The sequence below is a fragment of the Acomys minous genome (genome assembly GCF_964271855.1).
Source record: "Acomys minous genome assembly, chromosome: 10".
Lineage (NCBI taxonomy): Eukaryota > Metazoa > Chordata > Mammalia > Rodentia > Muridae > Acomys > Acomys minous.
In genome coordinates, this window is record NC_140491.1 from 38,668,008 (window position 1) to 38,691,440 (window position 23,433).

General features: G+C 45.3%; 1 protein-coding gene and 1 long non-coding RNA gene across 3 annotated transcripts in view; one reads left to right on the forward strand and one right to left on the reverse strand.

Annotated features, from left to right (window-relative positions):
* The window catches only part of EGFR (epidermal growth factor receptor), a 176,920-nt gene extending 159,103 nt beyond the window's left edge, over window positions 1-17,817 (reverse strand). The window contains exon 1 of the mRNA XM_084797301.1: window positions 17,450-17,817. Coding sequence (XP_084653427.1) covers window positions 17,450-17,537 — 88 coding nt within the window. The 5' untranslated portion in view covers window positions 17,538-17,817. The remainder of the gene's footprint in view (window positions 1-17,449) is intronic.
* LOC311606204 lies at window positions 1,209-12,204 on the forward strand. Of its 2 annotated transcripts, none has more exons than XR_014782260.1 (3): window positions 1,209-1,297; window positions 3,364-3,418; window positions 3,613-12,204. It is a non-coding gene; the product is annotated as an uncharacterized lncRNA (long non-coding RNA). The 2 variants fall into 2 exon arrangements; XR_014782261.1 differs by having other exon boundaries at window positions 3,631-12,204.
* Window positions 17,818-23,433: the final 5,616 nt, after the last annotated feature.

Genomic DNA, 23,433 nt, shown 5'->3' on the forward strand with positions numbered 1-23,433 from the left:
GCAGGTTTCTGAGTGGGTATAATTAAAGTATCCTCACATGGCTCTTGCTTTCACTTGGTAAGCTTTCAGGTGGAACAAGCCGGTGCAGGTGGAGGTGGAATGTTGGCCGGAGTGCAGCTGAACAGGAATGCCAAGCTACGCGCCGACTGTGGGACTTCTGGGCACATGCAGAACCCAGCAAGGGAATGATTAACTGCAGAGCAGCAGAGATAGACGGAGCACAGAGCCCTACTTAAAGTAGATGGGGAAGCCTGAGCTGGGTTTGGCCGCCTTAGCCACAGGAAACTACACATCCACAAGACTGACATTTCAAGCGAGGGCCATTCCTGGTAGGGGTGGCTGTCCTCCCCACTAAAGAATATTCCCCAGCATCCTTGGCGTCTGTCTTCTAGATGCTAGTAACAGGGCTCTTTCTTCACATATTAACCAAATATTCCCCGGGGTGAGGATGAGACAAAGAATGCACCTCGCTCACTGATAACTACTGAGCAGGACCTCCATATTCCTCAAGTGTTTACCCTGATTCACAGATCCAGTCCCACACGACACCTTCAGTCTTAACTTGGTGGTAATACCTTGGATGTAGGTAGCTGGTAAGTAAGTGTTCAAGAAAGTGTTCAGTAAAGATACAGCAGTCAGATGGAAAGAAGATGGCACTTGCTATCATCACTGTTGAGTGTTCACCACATCGCTGAGTCTTGCGACTCATGGCTAGGTGACTTTGTTCTTCACAGGGTTTCTTGAGACGGCAGTTTACCACTTAGCTCCAAGGCAAACCAAAGCCAAACACTCTTTGATGGGCTGTGTACGGTTTGTCTTAGTTACAATCTGTTATCCTGCACCTGTAGTCACATTACCATATTTTGTGCAAAGGTGGTTTTCTTTTCACTACTAAGGGAACCTTGAAGTTCATATGTTCCTCTAGCCTCCTATCAGTTACGTGAACTAAGATCTATAAACCAGAATTATGTCTCTCGGAATGACGGTGAACACTTCAGAAAGTGCTCAGGCTTTTCTATCTGCTGATGTCTTCCCCGGCTGTCTGAAGTTATAGTGTGTGTGTATGTGTGTGTGTGTGTGTGTGTGTGTGTGTGTGTGTGTGTGTGTGTGTGTGTATGTGTGTGTGTGTCACAGGGAGCAATTCAGTTATAAGTCAAATATTACTTCATTAAAATCACTTTTAAATCCACAGGCTTCAAAGATGATTTCTCTGAAAAGGATACCCACGAAGACACTTGCTACGCTCGAGCATGTTCGGAAAAGGCCTTGCACTGGATTGTTTTCTGTCTAGTACAAGGTAAGTGGACTGAAGGGCAACGGGAAAACTTATGAAGTGCTGTTATTGGGGCCTAGGCATGCGTTGGTCTGGATATGTCAGTGCTCACTGGTAAATAAAGGTGACTTAGGACTATGGAAGTTTCTTTGGGACATACACATAAGTGTGGTGAACATATACAGTAAGCACACTCATCTGCCATCTGCTCTGTACAGTGGAGTACTGGGAGTTTGGGGCTGAACATCCTTAGTCTCAGACTCACCCCAGGCCTCTGGACATGACTTCTACCTGTTGTCATGGTTCACACCATGCCTTCTTGCTAACATTAATCAATAATGAAGATACACACACTCATTCGACTGAGTCCTCTACTGAAGAAACCATCGGCTTGAGCTCTTTAACCTGTAGAAAGGTTACCAAGCTGTCAAATTCCCCTGATTGTCACACAGACACTCCCAGATAGGACTCTTGCCTATTGCTTTGAATATGGCAAAATGCAACCGGCTCTGTTCCTAGATGAATCACAAACATTTCCCACCGTCAACACAGGAAACATCACCTTGTAAATTTCTGAAGTTTAGAGTAGAATTCTAAGTGTTCCAATGACCTTTCAGTTAACAGCATAAAATATAAGCAGAAGCTGAAATTCCCACAAGCCCCCGTAAACCAGATCATATAAACATCTATTCCTATTTAATGACAACCTGAGATTTTTAATGGGAAAATACATGCTGCTATAAAAACAAGGTACTTCCCCCCAAAAAACAAAGTTGACACTGAAAAAACGAATACATAGAAAATCTCTTTGCTGTTATTTACCAAGCCACTGGCTCAAAGTAAAAAAAGGAGCCAGAAAAGGCCCCTTGAGACCAGATCTAAAATGGTAGTAATGAAAGAAACAACATACAAAGACATAATTCACCTGTTTCCTATTTACCCAATTTTATTTTTCTATTGGGGGGTGGGAGATAAACTTCAGAGGAATTACACAATTACACACGTCTTGCAACTCCACCTTTTCCTTATTAATTATCTCGGCACTGTAGTTGCGGGTGTAAGGGTTAGCACTGCTTTGAAGAAATGCAGCACATGTGTAGCCTCATTCTTTGAGAGTTTATAGGCCGTCTGACACACAGAGGCATAACCTACTTTTTTACATTTCCTGGAAGTAGGAAGAAGAGATCCTCTGCCCTCCACATGGCTAGGCTCTCTGCAGTAAACTCAGACGTGTGTGTGCAACAAAACGTGCCAGTCCTGAGCGCGCAGGGGACTCTGGGTTTATACTTCACCACCATGTAGAGCTGGAAGAGAATAGTAGGGGTGGGGGGAGGGGCAAAGCTTAATCAGTTGTTTAACAAAGAAAAGGGTGAGTGCCAAGAGGATACTCCAGGAAGACCCCACCTCTCTCCCAGGAGTTCCTTCTTTTCCAACAGCTTAGAAACCATTTCCTATTTGCTTGCCTGCTCCTGGCATGACCGTGCTTTATGGGTGTGTCTGCCAGCTCTTATGACTATAACAAATAGCTGAGACGGTCATCTTATTAAGAGAAAGGGCTTGTTTTGGCTCACAGTTTTACAAACTCCTGTCCCTGATCTCTTAAGGGTGCCGGACAACAATGATGACAGGGAGTATGTCTTAAAGAAAAATCTCTCACTTTTTGTCTAGAGGCTAAAACAAACAAACAAACAAACAAACAAGAAGAGGGCAGAGGATTTTCTTTCCTTTCAAGCCAGCCAATGACTTACCGATTTCCCATGGGGACCCATGTGACAATGGGCTTGGTTCTAGATTGTTCTTCCCACCTTTCCTATCACAATCTCCTGCTTTCAAAAAGTGGGAGGGATAGAAAGATCTGGAAGGGACAGGGGCTCCACAAGAAGACCAACAGAGCCGACAAATTTGGGTCCAGGGTGACCTGTGGAGACTGATATAGCAAACAAGGGCCATGCATGGAGAGGACCTAGCCCCTCCCCCCCATATGTAGCCCATGGCAGCTCAGTCTCCATATGGGTCCCCTAGTTAGGGGAGAAGGGGCTGTCTCTGCCACAGACTCTGTTGCCTGCTCTTTGACCACTTTCCCCTGGCAGGGTGACCTTACCAGGCCACAGAAGAAGAGGATGCAGGCAGTCCTGATGAGACTTGGTAGGTTGGGGTTACTTGGTAGGGGAGCAGGGCTCCCCCTCTCTGAGGACTAGGGGAAGAGCATAGCGGGGGAAGAGGGAGGGAGGGTAAGACCAGGAGGAGATGAGGGAGGGGGCTATAATCGGGATGTAGAATGAATAAATTTAAAAAATATAAATTTAAATATAAAAAATATCAAGGTATACCCTCTCCAGTCTCCAATCCTTTCTCAGACCTCCAGATTCAGACCTTCTAAGAGAAACAGCTGGACATGCTGAGCAACGAACTGTATATGGGAAGTCCTGAGGGTTCAGAGACCTGCAGAAATGGAAGGTGTGGAACTTCTTCCATTGCCTCCGTCTGTCTCATCAGTCCATCACTATAGCAAATCTCCTGCCTTAAAATCGGCATTCACGATGGACACGGCCTCCTAGGAAAGACTGCACAAGCTTTCTTTTCAGTCTTTCTCTTTTCCCCTGGTGTGAATTAAATTTGAGAAGATGATCTGCTTTGACAATAAAGACCAACTTTACTGTAAATGTAAATTGCAGTCACAATAAGATGGTGGAACAGCCATCCAAACTTGAAAAGATCCAAAGAGTGTTGAGTTCCAACATGATGCTCAAAAGAGTTTTAGATTTCAAAGTATTTTAGAGGGGGTTTTTGTGTTTTGGTTTGGTTTGGTTTTGGGTTTTGTTTTGTTTATTCAATTTGCTCAATTGGTGAAGTCTAAGAAAATACGTCACCTCTGAAAAACTCCAAAGTCAAAATGTTCTGGTTCCAAGAAATTCAGATAAGGGACACTCAGCAGTAATTGAAATTATACCTCTTGCAACTCTTAAATTTACAGTAAACAGCGTTGACGTCAACAGAGAACTGTCAAGCAGAGCACAGAGATTCTCAGCACTGATTTGGTCCTACCCGAACATAGAAACTTGCGGCTGCTCTACTGTGATGCTCTTATCAAATAAGGCAAAGCATGGCACGGGCCACGTGAGAACTGTGAGGCGCTCTGCACAGTGAGGGTGTGGGCAACATTTTGGACGCAGACTTGACAAATTTATCCAGGTCTTTTACCCTTGTCCACAGTGCGGAGGCATTCACAAACCACACCAGGCTCAAGTTTCACTTTCAGAAATGGAATGCAATGAATGAAGTCTGGATTTTAGGGTCTTTAGGGACAGAGATTATACTTTCTATGTAACCTATAGTTAAAAGTGTAACAGTATGCGGGAAGAACTTGATGCATGCTAGTTGAGTCAACAGTCGTGAAAAATGAAATATACATATAAGGTTCTTCCAAAATTCATTAAAGTAAACTGTGCCAGCTAACAGAGCAGCACAACTTATGGTTTCATGCTGTGATAGGTGTAATCGGGGCTCCGAAGGCTGGGCAGGCACAGGGGCTCAGGAAGCTTGCCCAGGATGGGCAGGATGCTGTAGTTTTACTCTGTGAGTTATATGTGGTCTCGCCTCACGGGACTGATGTTCAAGCTCATTTCTACATGTGTATCTGAACACGGTTCCTCTGCATACGGGAGCCGAGGCTGCATGGGAACAGGCAAGGAGGGGAGCTGTGGGTCCCTGCAGAGAGGATGGTTTCCCTGCAGATTTTTTTGTAGTAGCTGAGTGCCTTGTCAAAATACAAGGCTTCCCCCAGTGGAATTTACAAAAAGAAAAATCAGCTGCATTGTTTTGACTCTGATGTCAAGCGCTCTATATGAGCTTGTGAACTTTCTAAGAACATTGTGACTTGTCTAATAGTTTTTCTTTTTCTTTTTCTTTTTTTATGTATGGAGCAGGGTAAATGTGTCACGACATGTGTGGGTGGGTAGGTGGGGGGTCTAAGGAGAAGTTTGTATAGTTGGTTCTGTTCTTCTACCTCAACACATGTTCCAGTTGTTGAACTCAGGTTTTCTAGCTCGCAAAGTGAATAGCTTTCTATGCTGAATCATCCCATTGGCCACACTGTATCTACCTTGTCCACCAGGTGGGTGTGAGTACAGGGGCACGACAGATGGTCTTGGAAGTGTTTCTACAGTATAATGCCCATGTAGAAAAGAACACACATCTAAGTGTGTGGCTTTAGAAATGTCTCAAGTAAATTCATATGCCTGTGTGCACAGCACCTAATTCAAGACACGTGACATTCCCAGCTCTCCAATGACCCTTTACCTAGCACACCTACTCCTGGAGTAAGGACACAAACAATCAAGAAGTGCAGGAAGAGGAGACTGGCACGCTGTCCACTTGTGACTTGAACAGAACATAAACTTAGCACACGCACCTTAACACAAAGACTACAAGGTTTGTCCAGGGCACCCACCAGTTCTCCCCATCTCCCTGTCTGCCTGCCCTTGTGTCCTCAACACTCCTCTCCTTGTGGCACCACAGCCTTCAAGTATATTTTTCATCTGGCCTCTCCTGACACTGCACACGAGTGGTGCAAAGATATACGTTCAGACAAAACACCAACGCACATGAAATAAAAACAAATAAACATCAAAACAAAAATAATGAACTAAAAACATCAAAATATTACATTCTAATATAATATAGCTTGAAAGTGAACAACTTCAAGCTTACAAGCACGGCCAGGAGTAGATATGCTGCTACCATATTTCCTTCTTCCTAATCAGACCTTTTTACTTACTTTCTAAATTTTCAAACATAAAATGTTTACCACAAATTTAACACTGGAGAAAAATTTTTTTGCCACCCCGAACCAACAAATCAAACTCAATTGCCTTCCCTTTGTGGCACAGGAATTTCCAAATAGAACAAAACCCTCGAAGTGTTTGACCTCTCCTTACCACATACACAGCTGGGATGCTACGACTTTAAAAATCTCAGAAGGTGGAGACCAACCAGTACAAAGGTTAGACCACCCTTCTTTGTATCTGTAAGCCGCATAGCATAGCTAACAAATCCTTACACAGTCTGAAGCAGCTACGCCCTCAACAGTGTCATGGAGATGTTAGTGTCAGCTTTAAACTACAGTCCCCATCATACCTTAATCTAGCTCCAGTCTATCTACCACATCCAGGCCTCCTGCCTGCCGAGGCCACAAGAGGGTGTCATATTCCCTGGTTCTGAAGAGGTTTGTGAGCCACCTTGTGAGCGCTGAGAATTGAATCCCAGTCCTCGGCAAAAACAAGTGGTCCCTTAACCTCTGCGCCATCTCTGCAGGCCCAAATCTGTGATGTGATGTGATGTTAGTGTGTGCGTGTGTGTATGTGTTTCTATGTAACTAACACCTGTAATCCTTTTCATTATGAATAAAATCTAGTTAAGCCTGAGAATAGACCCAGATTAAAGTAGCTGCCCTGGGGAACGAGGAGGGAGTGACGCAAAACTTCCTACCAGGTGAGCATTGAGTAGCCTCAAAGGTCTGTGTATTTACAGTAGCCTGTTCAGAGTGGCACTGTTGGCTGGTGGCGGATCTTTTCAGAGGTGGAGCCTGGTGGAAGAGTTTTATTTTATTTTATTTTTAAGATAACTTGGAATGCATCCTCAAAGGAGACTGTGGGGCCCCAGTTTCTTCCTTTCTCTTTCTGCTTCTTCACCCTGAGTTGAGCAGCCTTGTCCTGCTCCCCAGCCGTGTTCGCTGTCTCACCAAAAGCTCAAAGCAGCAGAGATAGCTGACCTAACCGACCGTAGGCTGGATCTACCAGACCTTGCATCCAAACAAATCTTTTATCTTTATAAACCAATCCCCTCAGCTAGGCATACTGATGGAAAACAGACAAAAGTGGTTGTAAGTACACTCCGCACGGCCTGAGCCCACCAGTTAAGTCCAGAGGAAACAGTGCTGGGGAGAGGAATAAAAAGCTATTCTTGTCTCTCTTAAGGAAGCTGTGCTGTTGCTGGATATGCCGAGCACCCAGGCAACACGCTTGCTTCCCTCCTCGCCCTGGGATGGTTCAGGACACCATGATGAGCCAAAGGCTGCACCCCTGGAAAGCACGAAGACCATCCTGGCCATGTCTGCTTTCATGACGGCAGGAGAGAAGGGATAAGCACTAGGAGGAAGTCTCCCTGGAGAACAACACGGGACAGGTCATAGACCATAGCATGGCACCAGAGTCACCCCCTTTCCCTGTTACTAGACAGTAACAGGTACTTCCCTGTATACCTAGAAAGTGAAGGTTAACAAATAATTCTTATTAAGAGGACTTCACCCCAAAACACCAAATCATAGACAACTTATTTTAGTATAAGCATTCCACAGGGGTATTCATAGTTTAGTTCCACGTGTGCCTTTTACTGTTACGCTTACAAAGATATAGCATTCCATAGGTGCTCGGTGTATTGCCTTTTCTAGAACACAGAAGTTATCCGTGAAGGCTACTGAGGGCCACTCCTGTGGTGCCTTATCTAACGCATTCACTAGGCTATCACAGTGGTTTTCATATTGGGGAATTATTTATAGACACGGTCATTTGGGGACAAATTTAGAATCAGGGGAGGTTTTTCAAACATCTGTCTAGGAACTCTGAACTCTAAACAAGTGGTTTCTTTTGACCTCTGGCCTGGCGAGTCTCCTTTATGTCACAAATGTGGCACATTCCTGGCTGAGTAAAGGTCGCCAGTACCCCTTCCCTATGCTGAGTAGAGAGAAACACATGGCTGTTTTCTCCATTCTCAGTAAATGACAAAAAAAAAAAAATCCTTCTATTTCACAACCAGATCATAGAGAAACAGACAGGTTCTATAAGAAAGAAAGGCAGTTCTAGACACCCCAGCAGGCATCTCTAACCAACAGACAACCAGACACATTTGCTGTAAAATAATAATAGTGATGATAATGACAGAGCCTTAGATAGGCAGCGTCCAGACAAAAGTGCAAAGCCTGATTTATCTGTCATGAGCACCAACGGCCACTTAGCCTAGATTGCACTGTTTGTTGTATCTTTGTGTCATGATTCCTATTTGCCCCACATGTTAGGAACAACCGGGAGCATGTCAAGATCCTGCTTATCCTACAAGACAGCCCAGGAGTATGTGCAAATGAACCTCAGAGAATGGAAGAAGCATCCCTCCCTTATGTACAGACACACTATTTTCCTTAGAGCACCACTGCACCTGTACCCAGCTATGCCAAGCTGCTTCCTCAGGCAGACACCGACTTAATGATTTAATTGTTCTATCTGTTAAGGATGACGCCACTAACGTGGCATGTTTGACGTCTTATTTCCAAATGCCTGGGTATTAATTAACTATTATCTGTCCTGTGTAAGGGTACTCTTAACTGATCTGGGTGCCTTCTCTGGCTTAGAACTTCCGGTGAGTGTGACGTGTTGAGTACCCTGCCGATGGGGTATGCGTACCCAGAAGTTCTCTTTTCATAAAAGCCAGTACGTAACTTCGGCTCAGAAGCCACTGCCCATGAGAAGGTCTGCTAGACGACAAAGGGCTCTATGCACAGTTGTGCTCTCCACCACCACAGCTCCCCCATGATGACCACTGCCTTCCACCCATTGCCTAACCATCCTACTGAAAGAGCGCAAGCTGCAGAAGAAACAACGTGCAGTGTCTTCGTGAATTAACGTTCAAGGAATTCTAAACTTCTCATACTTTCAAGGGGATTAAAAAAAAACAAAAACAAAACAAATAAAACAAAACAAAAACCAGGGGCAAAACTCCAAAAATTACAAGAGAAAGAGTATGCGACTGGCAACCACCCTCTCTCTCTTTACCCCACCTTCACTGGCTGCTTCAGCACGCACCAGGCCTCGAACTTGTGACTTATTGGAATCATGACTACAGTCCTCATACTGTCTACGTCTTATATAAGCTCTGCAACTGAGCACCATTATGAATGTTTAGTGGCTATTGCCACATCTATTGCCCAACAAAACTAAAATTCTCTTCTTCTAAAGCCAAGACTTTAAGGACAATGTTATGCCACGAGGAAAAGAGTGGAGCCAGACAACCACCCATCCGGGACCTTTTTTCAATCAACTGCCTCTCCCTGAAGTCACTAGGTTTATGTTCAAAAAGGGAAAACTGAGGTGAAAGTCCAAGTAGTTATAACTGACCCACTGAGGCCATTCCGCGTCTCCAAACTGCTCCGCCATCTGTTCTGCCTTGGCTCTAACAAACTTGTGTTGAGTGAAGGAAAACTGGCGTACTTTTGGGCAGGTAGCTTTTGCAACGCATTCATGGCCTTGCAAGCAGCAATCCAGGGGCCTTCTCAGCGAAAGCATTCGTGTACTTGAAATGTTGTTCTTCTCGTGGTTGAAAAATCAATCCTCTGCCTTCCCAGTGACATAGTCTAAGCCAACAATATAGGGCAATAACTAAACATCCATTGCTCAACTGACACCCGGGACTTTCCCCTCTTTCGCATGATAGTCGGGATGAGCATGCTTTGCAGGAATTTCTGCTGGAGCCCTGAAAAGTTTCCACTGTGAGGAGGAAGCAGTAACAGAACGTTCCTTCCTCACGGTGAAGGAAAATAACACTGTACTTAGAAACTTCTTTGGGGAAAGGTACCTCACCATCCAAGAGTGACTATTCACGTCACAGGCCACATTCCATTCGTTCAACCAACCGAGTTCCTCTGAGTGGATAATCTGTGTGTACAACAATTTCTCCTTAAAAGTCAGTGCCCGCAAGTCTCACCCCAGACAGCAGTTTCGATAGGTGGTATTATATTGGGGAACAAACCATCCTTGGTGTGTGTGTGTGTGTGTGTGTGTGTGTGTGTGTATGTGTGCTGACCGCCCCAACAGTTGAATCAGGCTGCTTTGGCCCTCATTTTCCTTGCAAGTATTTTTAAGTCGGCCAAGCTGACAACAGCTATGACCCAACATGTAAATAATAATAATAATAATAATAATAATAATAATAATAATAATGTCTAAAGTAACTCTTGGACCAGCCATATGGCTCAGAGGATAAAGGGTGATTGTTACAAAGCCTGCAGCTCCATCTCCAGGATCCACTTGGTGAAAAGAGACAACTGACTCCACAAGCTGTCTTCTGACCTCCACACTAAGGCAGTGGCAAACACACACACACACACACACACACACACACACACGCACGCACGCACATGCACGCACACACACGCACATACACATACACACAAAGTATTTAAAACATCATTATTTATCTTTCTAATGCTATACTAATATATACTTTAGAAATAAAAACTCATTAAACTTTACAAGTTAGTACTAGCGCAAAATTAAAATGGTTTATCTAAATGACTGCGATCAGTACAATTTTAAGCACATACAATGGCTAATAAAGTATGAGAATAAACCAGACAATAAGCATGTAAGTGGAGAAAGTTAACTGTGATTAAATTAAATCTCCCCACAGCTGGTAAGCATTTAGTATTTTCCTTTAAATTAAAGAAAACCAGGTTTTGACATCTGAAACACCCTCTTTGAAAAACTTTTTAAAATCATTTGCAGTGACATGAGATTTTCAGGGACAGCTGTCTTTAAGGACTTACACAAATTCCATAGATGATTTTTTTCAGTTTTCTTTTATTATTGAGATAATAATATGCTTACACCATTTCTCCTTTCCTTTCTCTCCTCTAAACGTACCCACATACCCTTCCCTTCTCTTTCAGAATCAGAGATTATTTTTTATCAATTGTTATTGCATGCATACATGTATTTTCATATATTTCTAATATTCAAGACACTAAAACAATAAAGAAATGACATAGTCAAAGAAACCACATCGTTTGGTTTGATAACACAAATCTCATTTTGTCATTCATACAGATCATACACAATGCATCAATTTTATCCCAAAGTGGAATACAGGGAAGGACCGTTTGCAGTAGTCTTAACAACAGTACAAGGAGCAACACAGCTGCTAAAGCAGTCATGACATCATCCAGTAAATGCGTGCACACTCACTTTAACAGTAAAATTGCCCGGCATCTCATTTCTACTTTCAAAATAACATCCTTTACAAAGTCTCTTGAAGCACCTAGGAAGTACACAGAGCATCCCAGTTACATCCGTCTTATGCACAAGCGTGGGTGCCCAATCAGCAATGCCAATAGCTGTGCTTTTCCTTATTTGCTATTAACTACCTGTTTCTAAATGGCCTGTGTAAGTAAAGAGGTGAATGTAGACAGGTGAATGTGTACAACTAATGCACCTTCCACTTCACAAACAGCCATAGCTCAATTTGGGAGACTTTCTGGAGGGGGCGGGAGGTCATGGTGACTCAATATGTCTCTATTGTGCCTATGATTAAGGAGACTTTGACCCCTTTGATTTCTGTAGCAGGAGTTTCATAACGCACATCAAGTCATTATTCTGTTTATTCACAGTAAGGTGCAGGGGAGAATGCTTTTGTATGGATCAGTCTAGAAGCTCCCAACTATAGCCTGGAGAGTCTAATTAATTCTTCCTAGTTTCTTGTCATGTTTTAAATAATAGGATTTATTTTAAAACGTGTCCCTTCTGTTCAGTGTTTAAATTGTGCCACTTCGCACTCAAGGCACTTTACTTTGGACATAATGACTTTCTTTAAGGTGCTTTAGGAAAACTAAGCCCCCCCCCCCCAAAAAAAAGTACAACTATTTAGGATTCACCAGAATGGATGTCAGGGTTGAGTAGGCTAAGAAAGGCAGGTCACTGGGTGGTTCTTGGGCTACAAGAGTTTCCACATTCTTCCTCTTTTGTTTGAGAGCACCAGAAATCTGGTGGAGAAGCCAGTCAAAACTCTCTCTTTTTGAGAAACTGCAACTGTCATGTGGGCAGAATTAGGCCATCTCTTTTGTGTGCTCTAACTGACATCTCCAATCACACCTGTTGCCAGACACTGGCCTGCAGGGCACTGTGCACACTTACCCCGCGCTCCTCCCCCTTCCCTCCCTCCCCCCCCCCCCCCCCCCCCGCAACCCCGGCTCAGTCAAGATGAGGTCTCCTGAAAGCAAGCACCATTCTCCCACTCCTCCAGTATATCCAGAACATGAGGTGCGCTTGTAGAGATGATTCATCTCACATTCTGCCATGGGGACCTCGGAAAAGGCTTTTTTGATTTGGTTATTACTGTACGAAACAGTGACTTGATGGGGACCCAAGAAGTGGGCTCTGCACTGCAGGGTGGGCAGCAATTTACAAACATTATGGCTTCCGACATAGCTAACTATCACATACCAACTATTGAACTGCACCTAGGAAGACCGATAGCTGAGCTTATGTTAATATAGAAGGGAGGAAATCCACAGCTCCGGCAGGTTTAGCACTGGTGGTGTGACAGTGAGAATCTGACAGGAGGTTGTCATGGGGCTAGTTGGTCCTATGACCAATGTCGCGAACACATATGGAAATATCTAATAAAGTCTACTGCCCCACAGATGTCCCCATCTCAGGACTTTACACTCCATACATCTCCCATCACATCACATTCATACTCTGCTCCCATTCTCTGCGATTTCCCCAACTTTCCAGCCCCTGTGTATGGATTCGTTAGCTACCAAGACGCTTGTGTCTTGACCTGGCAGTCTCGGTTTCCCCTATTTGTTCTCCACAATCCTCCGTCAGATCTGCCTCCAGATCAGTGTCCCAGTCACTTGCCTTGTGGCCTCCTTAATCTTGCTTCATCTCCCCTGTAACCGTCACCCATCTCCATTTTTCCATGATACCCAACAATCCAGGCTTTACCTTCCTTGGAGACAGTAAAGAGCAGCCACTTCCTGAGTCCCTTAAACTTCTGCAGAGAATCCTCTCATATAGGGGAAGATCCAAAACGAATGCAAGTCCGTGGACCCGTATAGAACATTACCTCTCTTCCTGTTGCCTTGACCTCCCAATGCTTTCTAGAGTTTGACTCTCAGTGTCACTTCTGTCATACCTGCAGCCTCTTTCCCCCCATATGATCTTTCCCATTTGGAGATTTTCTTGGTCTCCCCCTCCCCCTCCTCAGATATAATTAAAATCAAAACCCGGCTTTGAGAAACATCCTTTATCCTGTCAGACTTTTCATTTCTTCTATGACTTGGTTGCACATTTTCTTATGATCTTCCACTCTGCCTTCTACTAAAATAACTTTTATTCACTTAAAGGGACATATCAGGTCCAACTCATTCTCATGCCTGAAAATATAGATGGCACAGTACAAATTATGCATCATGGCTCAAATACAAAGAAAAATGTCTTAGGTGCCAATGCCTGTCCTTACAATTCAAAAGGCAACTTCTACAATCCCATAAGGCAGCTCACATGTGCTGGCCTCTTCAGTAACAGTGAAATTTCAGGGACATTTAGTGACTCAAACAAGGCATTACTATGTTCTCCCCAAACTGTAAGTCTAGACTCTCCTTAATGAAAAGTTGAATGTAGTTGGAAAGTGTACTTGGAGTCTAGGCCTGTCTTAGAAGAACTCACCCAAAAGCGTAAACTTGCAAGAAGGGTATCCCGCCCTTTGGTAGTCCCTACTTAGCTTCTAAGGCAAGCTGCTGGGGCTGCTAGCAATACAAATCATTCTTAGAACATAAGAATGTATTTCAGAGATGGCCGCTCAAGAGGGCCAGGCATTTGATGATACAGCCTTCAGAGATTAAGATTCCAAACTCAACCCTTTTTTCTGTCCTAGAAAAGTTATGAATTATGAGGTTAGGTACACAAAGCCAAGTGCAGCTATTTAGTCTATCGGGTTGCTACCACCTGATTTCAGATAACTTGGTGTTCCACCACATGAATGTGGGCACAACAAAAACGCCCAAGAGTTCAGGCCTCCTTTGCATATGGGAAAAAACAGATCGCCAACGTTTAGTTAGTGGTTACAAGAACTACACAAATTTAGAAGCAATAATAGAAACCCGTTAAGATGCCCCCTTTAAACTCATAGTGGCTGGCTCACCTTAGGCAAGCCACTCACTGAACCTAGAAAGGAGGTCTCAGAAGCCTGGAGCTTCAGAGGGGCTTTCCACCTAACTCAGACCTGGAAGGACACATAGGCTTCCTGGATATGAAGCCAGGCCTGGGCTTTACAAGACTCAGTCCTCTGAGAGACAGAGACAGAGAGAGGGGTGGAGGAGAAAGAGGGAGGGGAGGGGGTGAGGGGAGGAGAGAGTGGTGGCCTTCACCTAAGCTTTTGTTCTCTTTAATAAAGCGCAGCCTTCTGAACGCCAGTGTCTTTACAGACAGCACCAGGGCAAACTAATGTCTATAAGACATTCAGGCTCTTCTCATTTGCTGTGTCCAGGATTTCTTCCAAAGACTCAACATCCCTGTCATGGTACGCGGGGAGCCTGCTCAGAAAGGCCAAGCCAATCCCTTGCCCAGATCTAATTTTAGTGAGTATGTTGGCCCCAGTCAAAGGTGACCCAGGAAACCACAGCATCCCTGAACAGGACAGTAGGCCACTGAATAAGCAAGTTTCAGACAGGGACTCATGCTCAATAGCTTGCTTCCTGGTCTGTCTTCTCCATCTATCCTCAAACCCGAGTCACTTACACACCTAACCTAGCCTGGCCCTCCTACAATGTGGCAGTGGAGTTTGGAGGTGAAAGGACTTTGAATATTGGCATTGCTTCTCTCTAGCACTGGGAGAGAAATCACTACACTTCTCTGTGCATAGTTTTCCCCCATACAGATAATGAGAGCTACCACCCCCTGCATGTAATGTCTGACAGTCTTCTGCTCTGAGGACAAGTACAGATGGTACCATAGATTGACAGGAAGAATAAACCCCACCTCACTGAAGGGAGCCAGCCTGGAACAAACTGACCAATTATACTAACAAGCCCTTTATCAGCATGTTGCAGAAACTGTCTCAGGTTTTCAATAACCTGCCCTCTAGAATTAGCTCTTTGTTTTGTTTTGTTACTTTAACAGATGAACGTTTGTTTGCTGTTTTTCCTACTATACCCAGAAGCATTTGGTTTTAAGTGACTACCGTACAGACGGGCAAATGAGGTGGCATTTCTATTTTACCTGGAAACAAATCTCCAACCATGAACAGTGTTCAAAACAGTCATACTAAAGAGCTGGGCACAGTGATGAGTGAGAAAAGTGATGTTTTACATGGAGTCTCAAGGGAAATTGAAAATTAGGAGAGGGAGTCCCATGGGCAGGGCCAGATGCCACCCAACTGAGAGACTGAGAGGCCCTAGAGTTTGCTCTCTAGCTATCACAGGGAGGAGGGGAGCCCTTCAGCTAAGGAAGGTAGGAGAAATCTTCACACTGATCCCATCTGTTAAAAAAAAAAAAGCTAGAGCGGGGTGTACCACTACACCCCTTTAATCTCAGCACTTGGGAGGCAGGGGCAGGCAGATCTCTGTGAGTTCAAGGCCAGCCTGGTCTACAAAGCAAGTCCAGGACAGCCAAGTCTATACAGAGAAACCCTGTCTCGAAAAACAAAACAAAACAAAACAAGCAAACAAAAAAAGCTAAGCCTAGATTACTGTGCCCAGACTCCTAATAGTCCTAAACAGCTCTGAGAATTGGTATCTAGTCTTCCTGTAGATGTTACCAATTTTTTATTTATGCTAGTGAGTCTCAAATCAAATACCACTAGAGTTTTTTAAATCTAATTATCATGATAGACCAGTGAAATCTTAATATATGGAGTGAAAGCCAAGCACTGGAGGAGGGGTGTAATTTGTTTTACTTGTTGATTTTTAATCCCAAATGATTTCATTGTGTAGTTAAGTTTGGGAAAGTGAGCCTTACACCCCCTCCAACAAAAGTGCACCGAAGACCAACCCCCAACTCCAGCTCGGATGCCGATGACATCAACAGCAAGTGCGGACCTGACTCTTGGAACCCAAGCGGCTGGATTTTGAAATTGTGCAATTAAACCTTCCGAGGCATGTTTCTCGTGTCAAGTGGGTTTATGGTCGGGTAGTCATGAAGCCAGACTTGTTCATGTTCCGTCTGGACAGTTGGCGCATGTGATCCATGGACATCAATCTGTTTCTTTTTAATTAGGGGTTATATTTTACTTGGCCCAATATCAATCACTTCATAAGGAGAAAAAAAAATGAAAAGAAAGAACTCAAGAGGGAAAGTCTCAGATACCAAGAAGAAAGTTTGCTCTGAGCCTCATTTTGAAACACCAAGAGCAAACTACACACAAGGACCCAGCTGCCACAAGGCAGTCAGTCAGACCTGTTGCAAAGCCAAGAGGTGCTACTGAAGCCCTAGTTCTGGGAAAGGGCAAACTTCGGAGATCCCAGGGAAGCAAGCACCCTGCGAGACTAGCTCCAGTCTGGCAAGGAGCCCTGGTCCTCAACCAGTGTACCTAGCCTGGCAGGTCCCTGGCGTGCTTTATGCGGACTGATCCACCACCACCCCTCCTGTCCCCGTTCCGTCCCTCCCCGGTCCCCGCCCTCTTTTTTTTTTTTTTTTTTTTTTTTTTGCTTCGGAAAAATCTCCACCAAGACCATCTTTCCCCAGAAATCTCAGATGGTTAGTGACAGAGACATCTCCCACACTTGCAGGTCATTGCTGCAGCTAGCTCCACACCAGCAAACGGGCACGCAGAAATCTGCAAGCCCCATTGGGAGTCAGGCTGCCAGGTCCAGAGAGTACCCTGGCGGAGAGGTGCGGATGGCGCGCTCAGAAAACCCGCCTGCCTCAGAGGTCCCAACCTTGACCTGAGGCGCCTTGGTTCTTCCTCCAGTCCCTAAACCCCAGGACTATGCGGGTAGGACATAACCACCCCGCGAGCGGATCCGGGGTCTCTTATCTCTCTCTGACAGTACTGCGCGCACGTGCGCCGATGCCAGGTGCCTAGTGCCGCCCCGCACCACGTTTCCGCTCCGAACGCCTACTGAGCGCAGAAAAGTGAGGCAACTAAGTTGGGAGCGGCTGGGAGCCCGGAGCGCACAGCCGCGATTCCCACGCTGCTCTGGCAGCCCCTCTGCGCCTAGCTCGGTCTCCCTTCCTTCGGCCGTTTCAGCCTCCCCCATTCCAGACACGTCCAGTTCCTCCCAAGGTCCCAACCGCCTTTGGGAGACAGGAGAGGAGAGGCGGGGGCTGGGGACGCGGAGTCGGGCGCAGAGGGCAGGGTTTGGGCGAGTGCGCTTCGCAGGGGGCGCGGGCCGGCGGGTCACGCCCTTACCTTTCTTTTCTTCCAGCGCCCCACCTGCGGCGCAGAGCGCAGCCAGCAGCACCAGCAGCGCGACTCTCGGGGTCCCTGAGGGTCGCATCTCTCTGCCCTGAGAGGTTGACTCCAGCTCTCCGGGATTAATCCGAGACAGAGTGAGTCCTACAGTCGAGCGCGGTGACTGCGTCGGCACAGACGCGAGCCGGACTCAGGCGCGCGTCCAGGTGACGGGTCGTCGGTCTAGGAGGCGGTGGCCTCCCGGACTCGCTCCAGACACCCTGGCCCGGGGCAAGCGCACGGTGTGGGAAGCGGAGGGAAGCGGAGGGAGGTTGCTGCGCGCTGCGCTGGGGCTGCCCAGACGTCTAGCTCGCGCGGGTCGGGGCGTGGGGAGGCTGGGCGGGAGGGGGAGGGACTAGACAGGAGAAGGAGGGACCGGGAGGAGCTAGAGGAGGAGAATCTCTGGAGAGAGGAAGCACTCGCCGCGAGGATCGAAAGCAGGCATTGACCGGAAGGTGGTAGTGAATGGCTTTGGCGGTCGCCTGACTAGACTCTGGGGAGAGTCCAGGTTGCGTGCAGCCAGGCAGCGGATAGCTTTTGGGGTTAATTTGAGTGGGAACTCCTCTTCATTGCATTTCAGGACCTAGGACTCCAGGCAAATTTTTGTCAGGGTCCACTCCCTCTGCCTGTTCTACCTTCTTCCTTCCAATTTACTAAGCAACATTGAACCACCTCGGATACATACTGGCCGAACCCTAGAGCACAGGTTGGAAAATGACACAGATGGAGACGCTGCCCCCACTTATTTTCTGTAACTTCTCCTGGTCAGCGGAATCTCAGCAAGATCAGGCCGGCTTAGCAGCGGAGTTCCCAACCGCGCAAGCAGAGGGGGCACCAGACGTCTGAAGTGGCACTCAGAAGTCCGAGGGTCCTTCAGACCCCATCAAGAACCCTCCACGTCTTCTGAAAGGAGCTTAGCCAACTCTGGCCCAGAGAGACGCCTCAGTAAATGTTTGCTGGGTGATTGCATCAGTGTTGAGGAGCTAAAACATGGCGCTTTTCTGCACCTGGAACCAGTTGGGAGTTCTTGGAAAGGAAAGCAGTGTATACATGAGGTGAATTCCTTAGCCAAGGCAAAGATTTGAAACAAACAACAGTTATCATATCTTTAGAGCAGTTACCAGCATCCAGTGACCCAAGGTAGCCATGCCACACACCAAGAGGCAAATTGCCAGGTAACTTCTCCTAGAATTTGGCCAGTAGAAATGCTGTGTCCCTGAACTGCAGGGCCATCAACTAAATTCCTTCAGCAAAGACCAAGTGATGCCACTGCTTCCGAACTATGGGAGAAATGTCCCCTGCTCCCATTCAAGAGCCAGAATCTCCCAGTTCGCAAAATCTCTTGGTCCCCCTAAATTGAGGCCCTCCTTCGGGACTTATCTTCCTCTTAGCAGCAGTCACAGCTTAACCAGTAGAGTGCAAGCCAGCCTTTTCCATGCAGCAAGAAGGGATGCACTCTCAACTTTCTTTCCCACCCAGCAGAGACAGGGCTGCTGCCCAAGTTTTGCAGCTGGCATCCTGAATGGGGGCGTTTCACCCAGCCTGTGCAGGGACCCCTCCTCATACCCTGAAACCTTCATTGTGAAGTAGAACAGGCCTTCTGAAACTTTTCCCACCAGCAACGTTTTTTCATGGAAGCTTTTTTATGTAACCTTGAGTAGAAATTTATACAAAATAGGTATGAGAATCGAACATCTACTAGTGATAGATTGTAACGTAATGTTAAGACAATTCTTTGGCATATATATGACTTTACCACTTATTAAAGATAAAAAGCAAATTTGCATTCTAATGAGGTTGATTGTTTATGTCACATTAAAAATTAGTTCTTGAGCAAATACTTGATTCTGCCGGACATAGAACATCTGAAACATTGCTCAGAGTTAATTAATATTTTGGTTTCCAGTCTTCAATGCATGAAATAGAAAAATATATTTATGGCTATTTTGTTCCCCTTCCCAAAGGCACACATTGCGGAGGGGCACTCATGTGTCTATTTTCTGCTACATGTTCCAAACAAGAACTTAGGTCACTTTTTAAAGTACTACAATTATAAGGGGAGAATAAGAGAAAAGCCTTTAATCCTAGCACTTGGAAGGCAGAGCCAGGCGGATTGCTGTGAGTTCAAGGCCAGCCTGGTCTACAAAGCGAGTCTAAGACAGCCCAGGCTACACAGAGAAACCCCGTGGGGTGGGGGTGGGGGAGACTGGGTTGGTGGTACACACCTTTAATCCCAGCACTTGGGAGGCAGAGGCAGGCAGATTGCTGTGAGTTCAAGGCCAATCTAGTCTACAAAGTGAGTCCAGCACAGCCAAGGCTACACAGGAAACCCTTTCTCGGGGGGGGGGGGGGGAGGGGGGAAGAAAGAAAGAAAGAAAGAAAAAGAAAAAAATTGTAAACTCTTGCATGTTCACTTATCAAGGGCCATAAATCTGGCTCAAAACCATATTTCCTATCAAGGAATACAATCAGTGGCACAAGTGATAATGAACACCTAAAAAACAGAAACAATAGCTATAACCAATTTTTAAGAATATGTAGAGTTTCTCCTATGAAACACTGAAAGAGTATTTTCTACTGAGATTTCAGGATTCTCTCTGTGGTAGCTCTAAGAAGCGTTTATAAAGCTTTATAACTGAAAGTTCATGGTTAGAACACCCCCCCCCCCCACTATGAGCTGATGATGGTTAGAACATCCCTCAGTACCACCTGATTGCATTCTAGCTCCTAGAAACAAAGCTTCCTCAAGGCCATCACCAAGAAGCAGTGATGCTTTGAAGTTACCAAGCACGAAACTAGGACGGCATCTATGGAATGGTACTTTGTACACTTGGTCCAAGTAACCCAGGCAATATACTCTCTGTTGCCACATCACCCAGGAATGGTGGACACACCAGTCTAGACTCTCCTGAACTCTGTGAGATGTCAGCGTATCTGATGACTCATGAAGAGTGCAGCTCACAGGGGAAACGGTGCCTGCCTAGGAAACCCTGGATGGAATTGACCCATGCTAGGCTTAGTATGGAGATGCCTATGAGCTACAAACTCCACAGTGACCCACTTTGGGGAAGGTGCCAGGGATGACACATTAAGGTATGTTTTACATCTAGGAGACCAACCGGATCCTCACAGGGAAAGCTTGGAGACAATCCTATTGCCTTTCTACCTGGGGAGAGTTATCAGAGGCACAATCTATGAGTGCTTTTTAACAAAGTTGGAATAAAGGAACAAACAACGCTACCTTCCTCCAGGTAGCCTGGGTGAGGACCTAAGAAGCACGTATGAGGTTCACAGTCCAGTGACAACAGCTCATGAAGGACTGAGACATATGGTAATGGTATAGGATTCTTTACATATGTGGTCTACAACAGCATGGCAAGAGCATGGCAACATGCAGGCAGGCATAGTGCTTGACACTAGTTCACAGCTACATCAAGAGAGAGAGAGAGAGAGAGAGAGAGAGAGAGAGAGAGAGAGAGACAGAGAGACAGAGAGACAGAGAGAGACAGAGAGACAGAGAGAGACAGAGACAGAGACAGAGAGAGGGAGAGAGACAGAGAGAGAGAGAGAGAGAGAGAGAGAGAGAGAAGGAGAGAAAGAGAGAGAGAGGGAGGGAGAGAGAGAGAGAGAGAGAGAGAGAGAGAGAGAGAGAGAGAGAGAGAGACTGACTGTGGCCTTGGCATAGGCTTTTGAAACCTTCAAGCCCCATTATAGTATCGTGACTTGGGAGGCTGAGAAAGAAGAAGAGTTTGAACACAGAAGTTCTATGTCAGCCTGGGCAACAAGGAGCCTAACAGCCTTTTGAAAGAATGATCCCAGAGCTATTTAAAGTACTAGCACCTCAGTGCCAGGGTCAGAAGGGGAGCTACACAAGAATGCTACAGAGCCCCAGTCGGAAGGAGCAGGATTGAACCAAGATGGCTCAAGTGATAGAATATAAAGGGAACTTCCTCCCTCCTCTGCCTCTCCTTCACGGAAACCACAACCTTACTCTCCTATACCACCCGCTAGGGACAGTGGCAGGACACGCACCATAGCCAGGAAGCAAACCTCCACAGCTCCTACACGCTTCAGATACCGAAGACTCAGCTGGAACTGGAAGTTCCCGGATGAGCTGCCCCTGTTCACAGGCCTTGCAGCCCTTGGAGTGTGTGAGAACTGCTAGTAGCATATTGTAAAGAGGACCCTCTTACTGGGGCCCATTCCTTCCTACTGACTCAAATGGTCCTCTTTGCACAGTAGATAAAATTCCTTTGCTGTGAATATATAAAACTGATTTCCCTTCCCTCCCCCTTTTTTTTTTCCCCTCTAGGATTTCTGGAAAGTGAGAGGCAGTCATATGCTCAGTCACCTAAGACAGTAAATCCACAGTAAATTTATGTTTCTGAATAAAAAAAAAAAAAAAGCTGGGCATGGCGGTGCATGCCTTTAATCCTAGCACTCGGGAGGCAGAGGCAGGTGGACTGCTGTGAGTTCAAGGCCAGCCTGGTCTACAAAGCAAGTCCAGGACAGCCAAAGATATACAGAGAAACCCTGTCTCGAAAAAACAAAACAAAAAAGAATGCAGTGATCAGACAAGAATTATAAAAATAAATAACCAAAAAATACAACCGCGATAAACGTGCTACAGTTTTGCTTTCTATGAAAATTTGTAGACAGCTCCTAAGAGTAAATGAGCAACGTAAAGAGAGAGAAAAACCATGAGTGGCTCAGAAAGAAAAGCTAGAAATTAAAGAAAATAATAAATGTGTAGGAGGTGAAATGAAAAATGATATCAGTGGCCTTAATGGACTAGTTATGTCTGAAGAAGAATTCTATAAACTTGAGGATAAGTCTGTAGACACTGCCAGAAATGAAAATGCAAAAACAAAAAGCCTAAAGAGTTGGGGAGAAAAATAAAACAGGAGAAATGTGTTGAAGAAATATGGGACATCTACAAAGGTGTAATGTGTGGTGTAGATATGAGAAAAGAGAAACAGAATCAACACTTAAAGTACTGCTGACTAAAATTTTCTCCAAATTAACGTCTGACATCAAACCACAAAGTTAGCCAGATTAGAAAATACCTACTAGACTGGTGGATCAATGGAATTAAATCGAAGACCCAGAAATAAATCCACACACCTATGGACACTTGATTTTTGACAAAGGAGCCAACAATGTACAATGGAAAAAAGATAGCATCTTCAACCAATGGTGCTGGTCTAACTGGATGTCTACATGTAGAAAAATGCAGAGAGATCAATATTTATCACTGTGCACAAAACTCAAGTCCGAGAGTATCAAAGATCTCAACATAAAACCAGATACACTAAATCTATTAGAAGAGAAAGTGAGGAAGATCGTTGAATTCATTGGCACAGGAAACAATTTCCTGAACAGAATACCAATAGCTCAAGCCCTAAGATCAATAATTAATAAATGGGACCTCTTGAAACTGAAAAGTTTCTGTAAGGTAAAGTACAATGTCAGTAGAACAAAATGGCAGTCTACAGATTGGGAAAAGCTCTTCACAATCCTACATCTGAGAAATGGCTAATATCCAAAATATATAAAGAACTCAAAACATTAAACACCAACAAACAGAATAACCCAATTAAAAAATAGGACACAGAGCTAAAGAGAGAATTCTCAATAGAGGAATATCTATCTACTGGCTGAGGATCACTGAAAGAAATGCTCAGTGACCTTAGTCATCAAGGAAATGCAAATCAAAACAACTCTGAGATTCCGTCTGACACCTGTCAGAATGACTAAGATCATGACAGCACATGCTGGAGAGGATGTGAGGAAAGGGAAACACTCCTCCATTGCTGATGGGAGTGTAAACTTGTACAACCACTTTGGAAGTCAGTCTGGTGCTTTCTCAGAAAATTGGGACTAGTGCTACCTCAAGATCCAGCCATACCACTCCTGGGCATATACCCAAAAGATGCTCCACC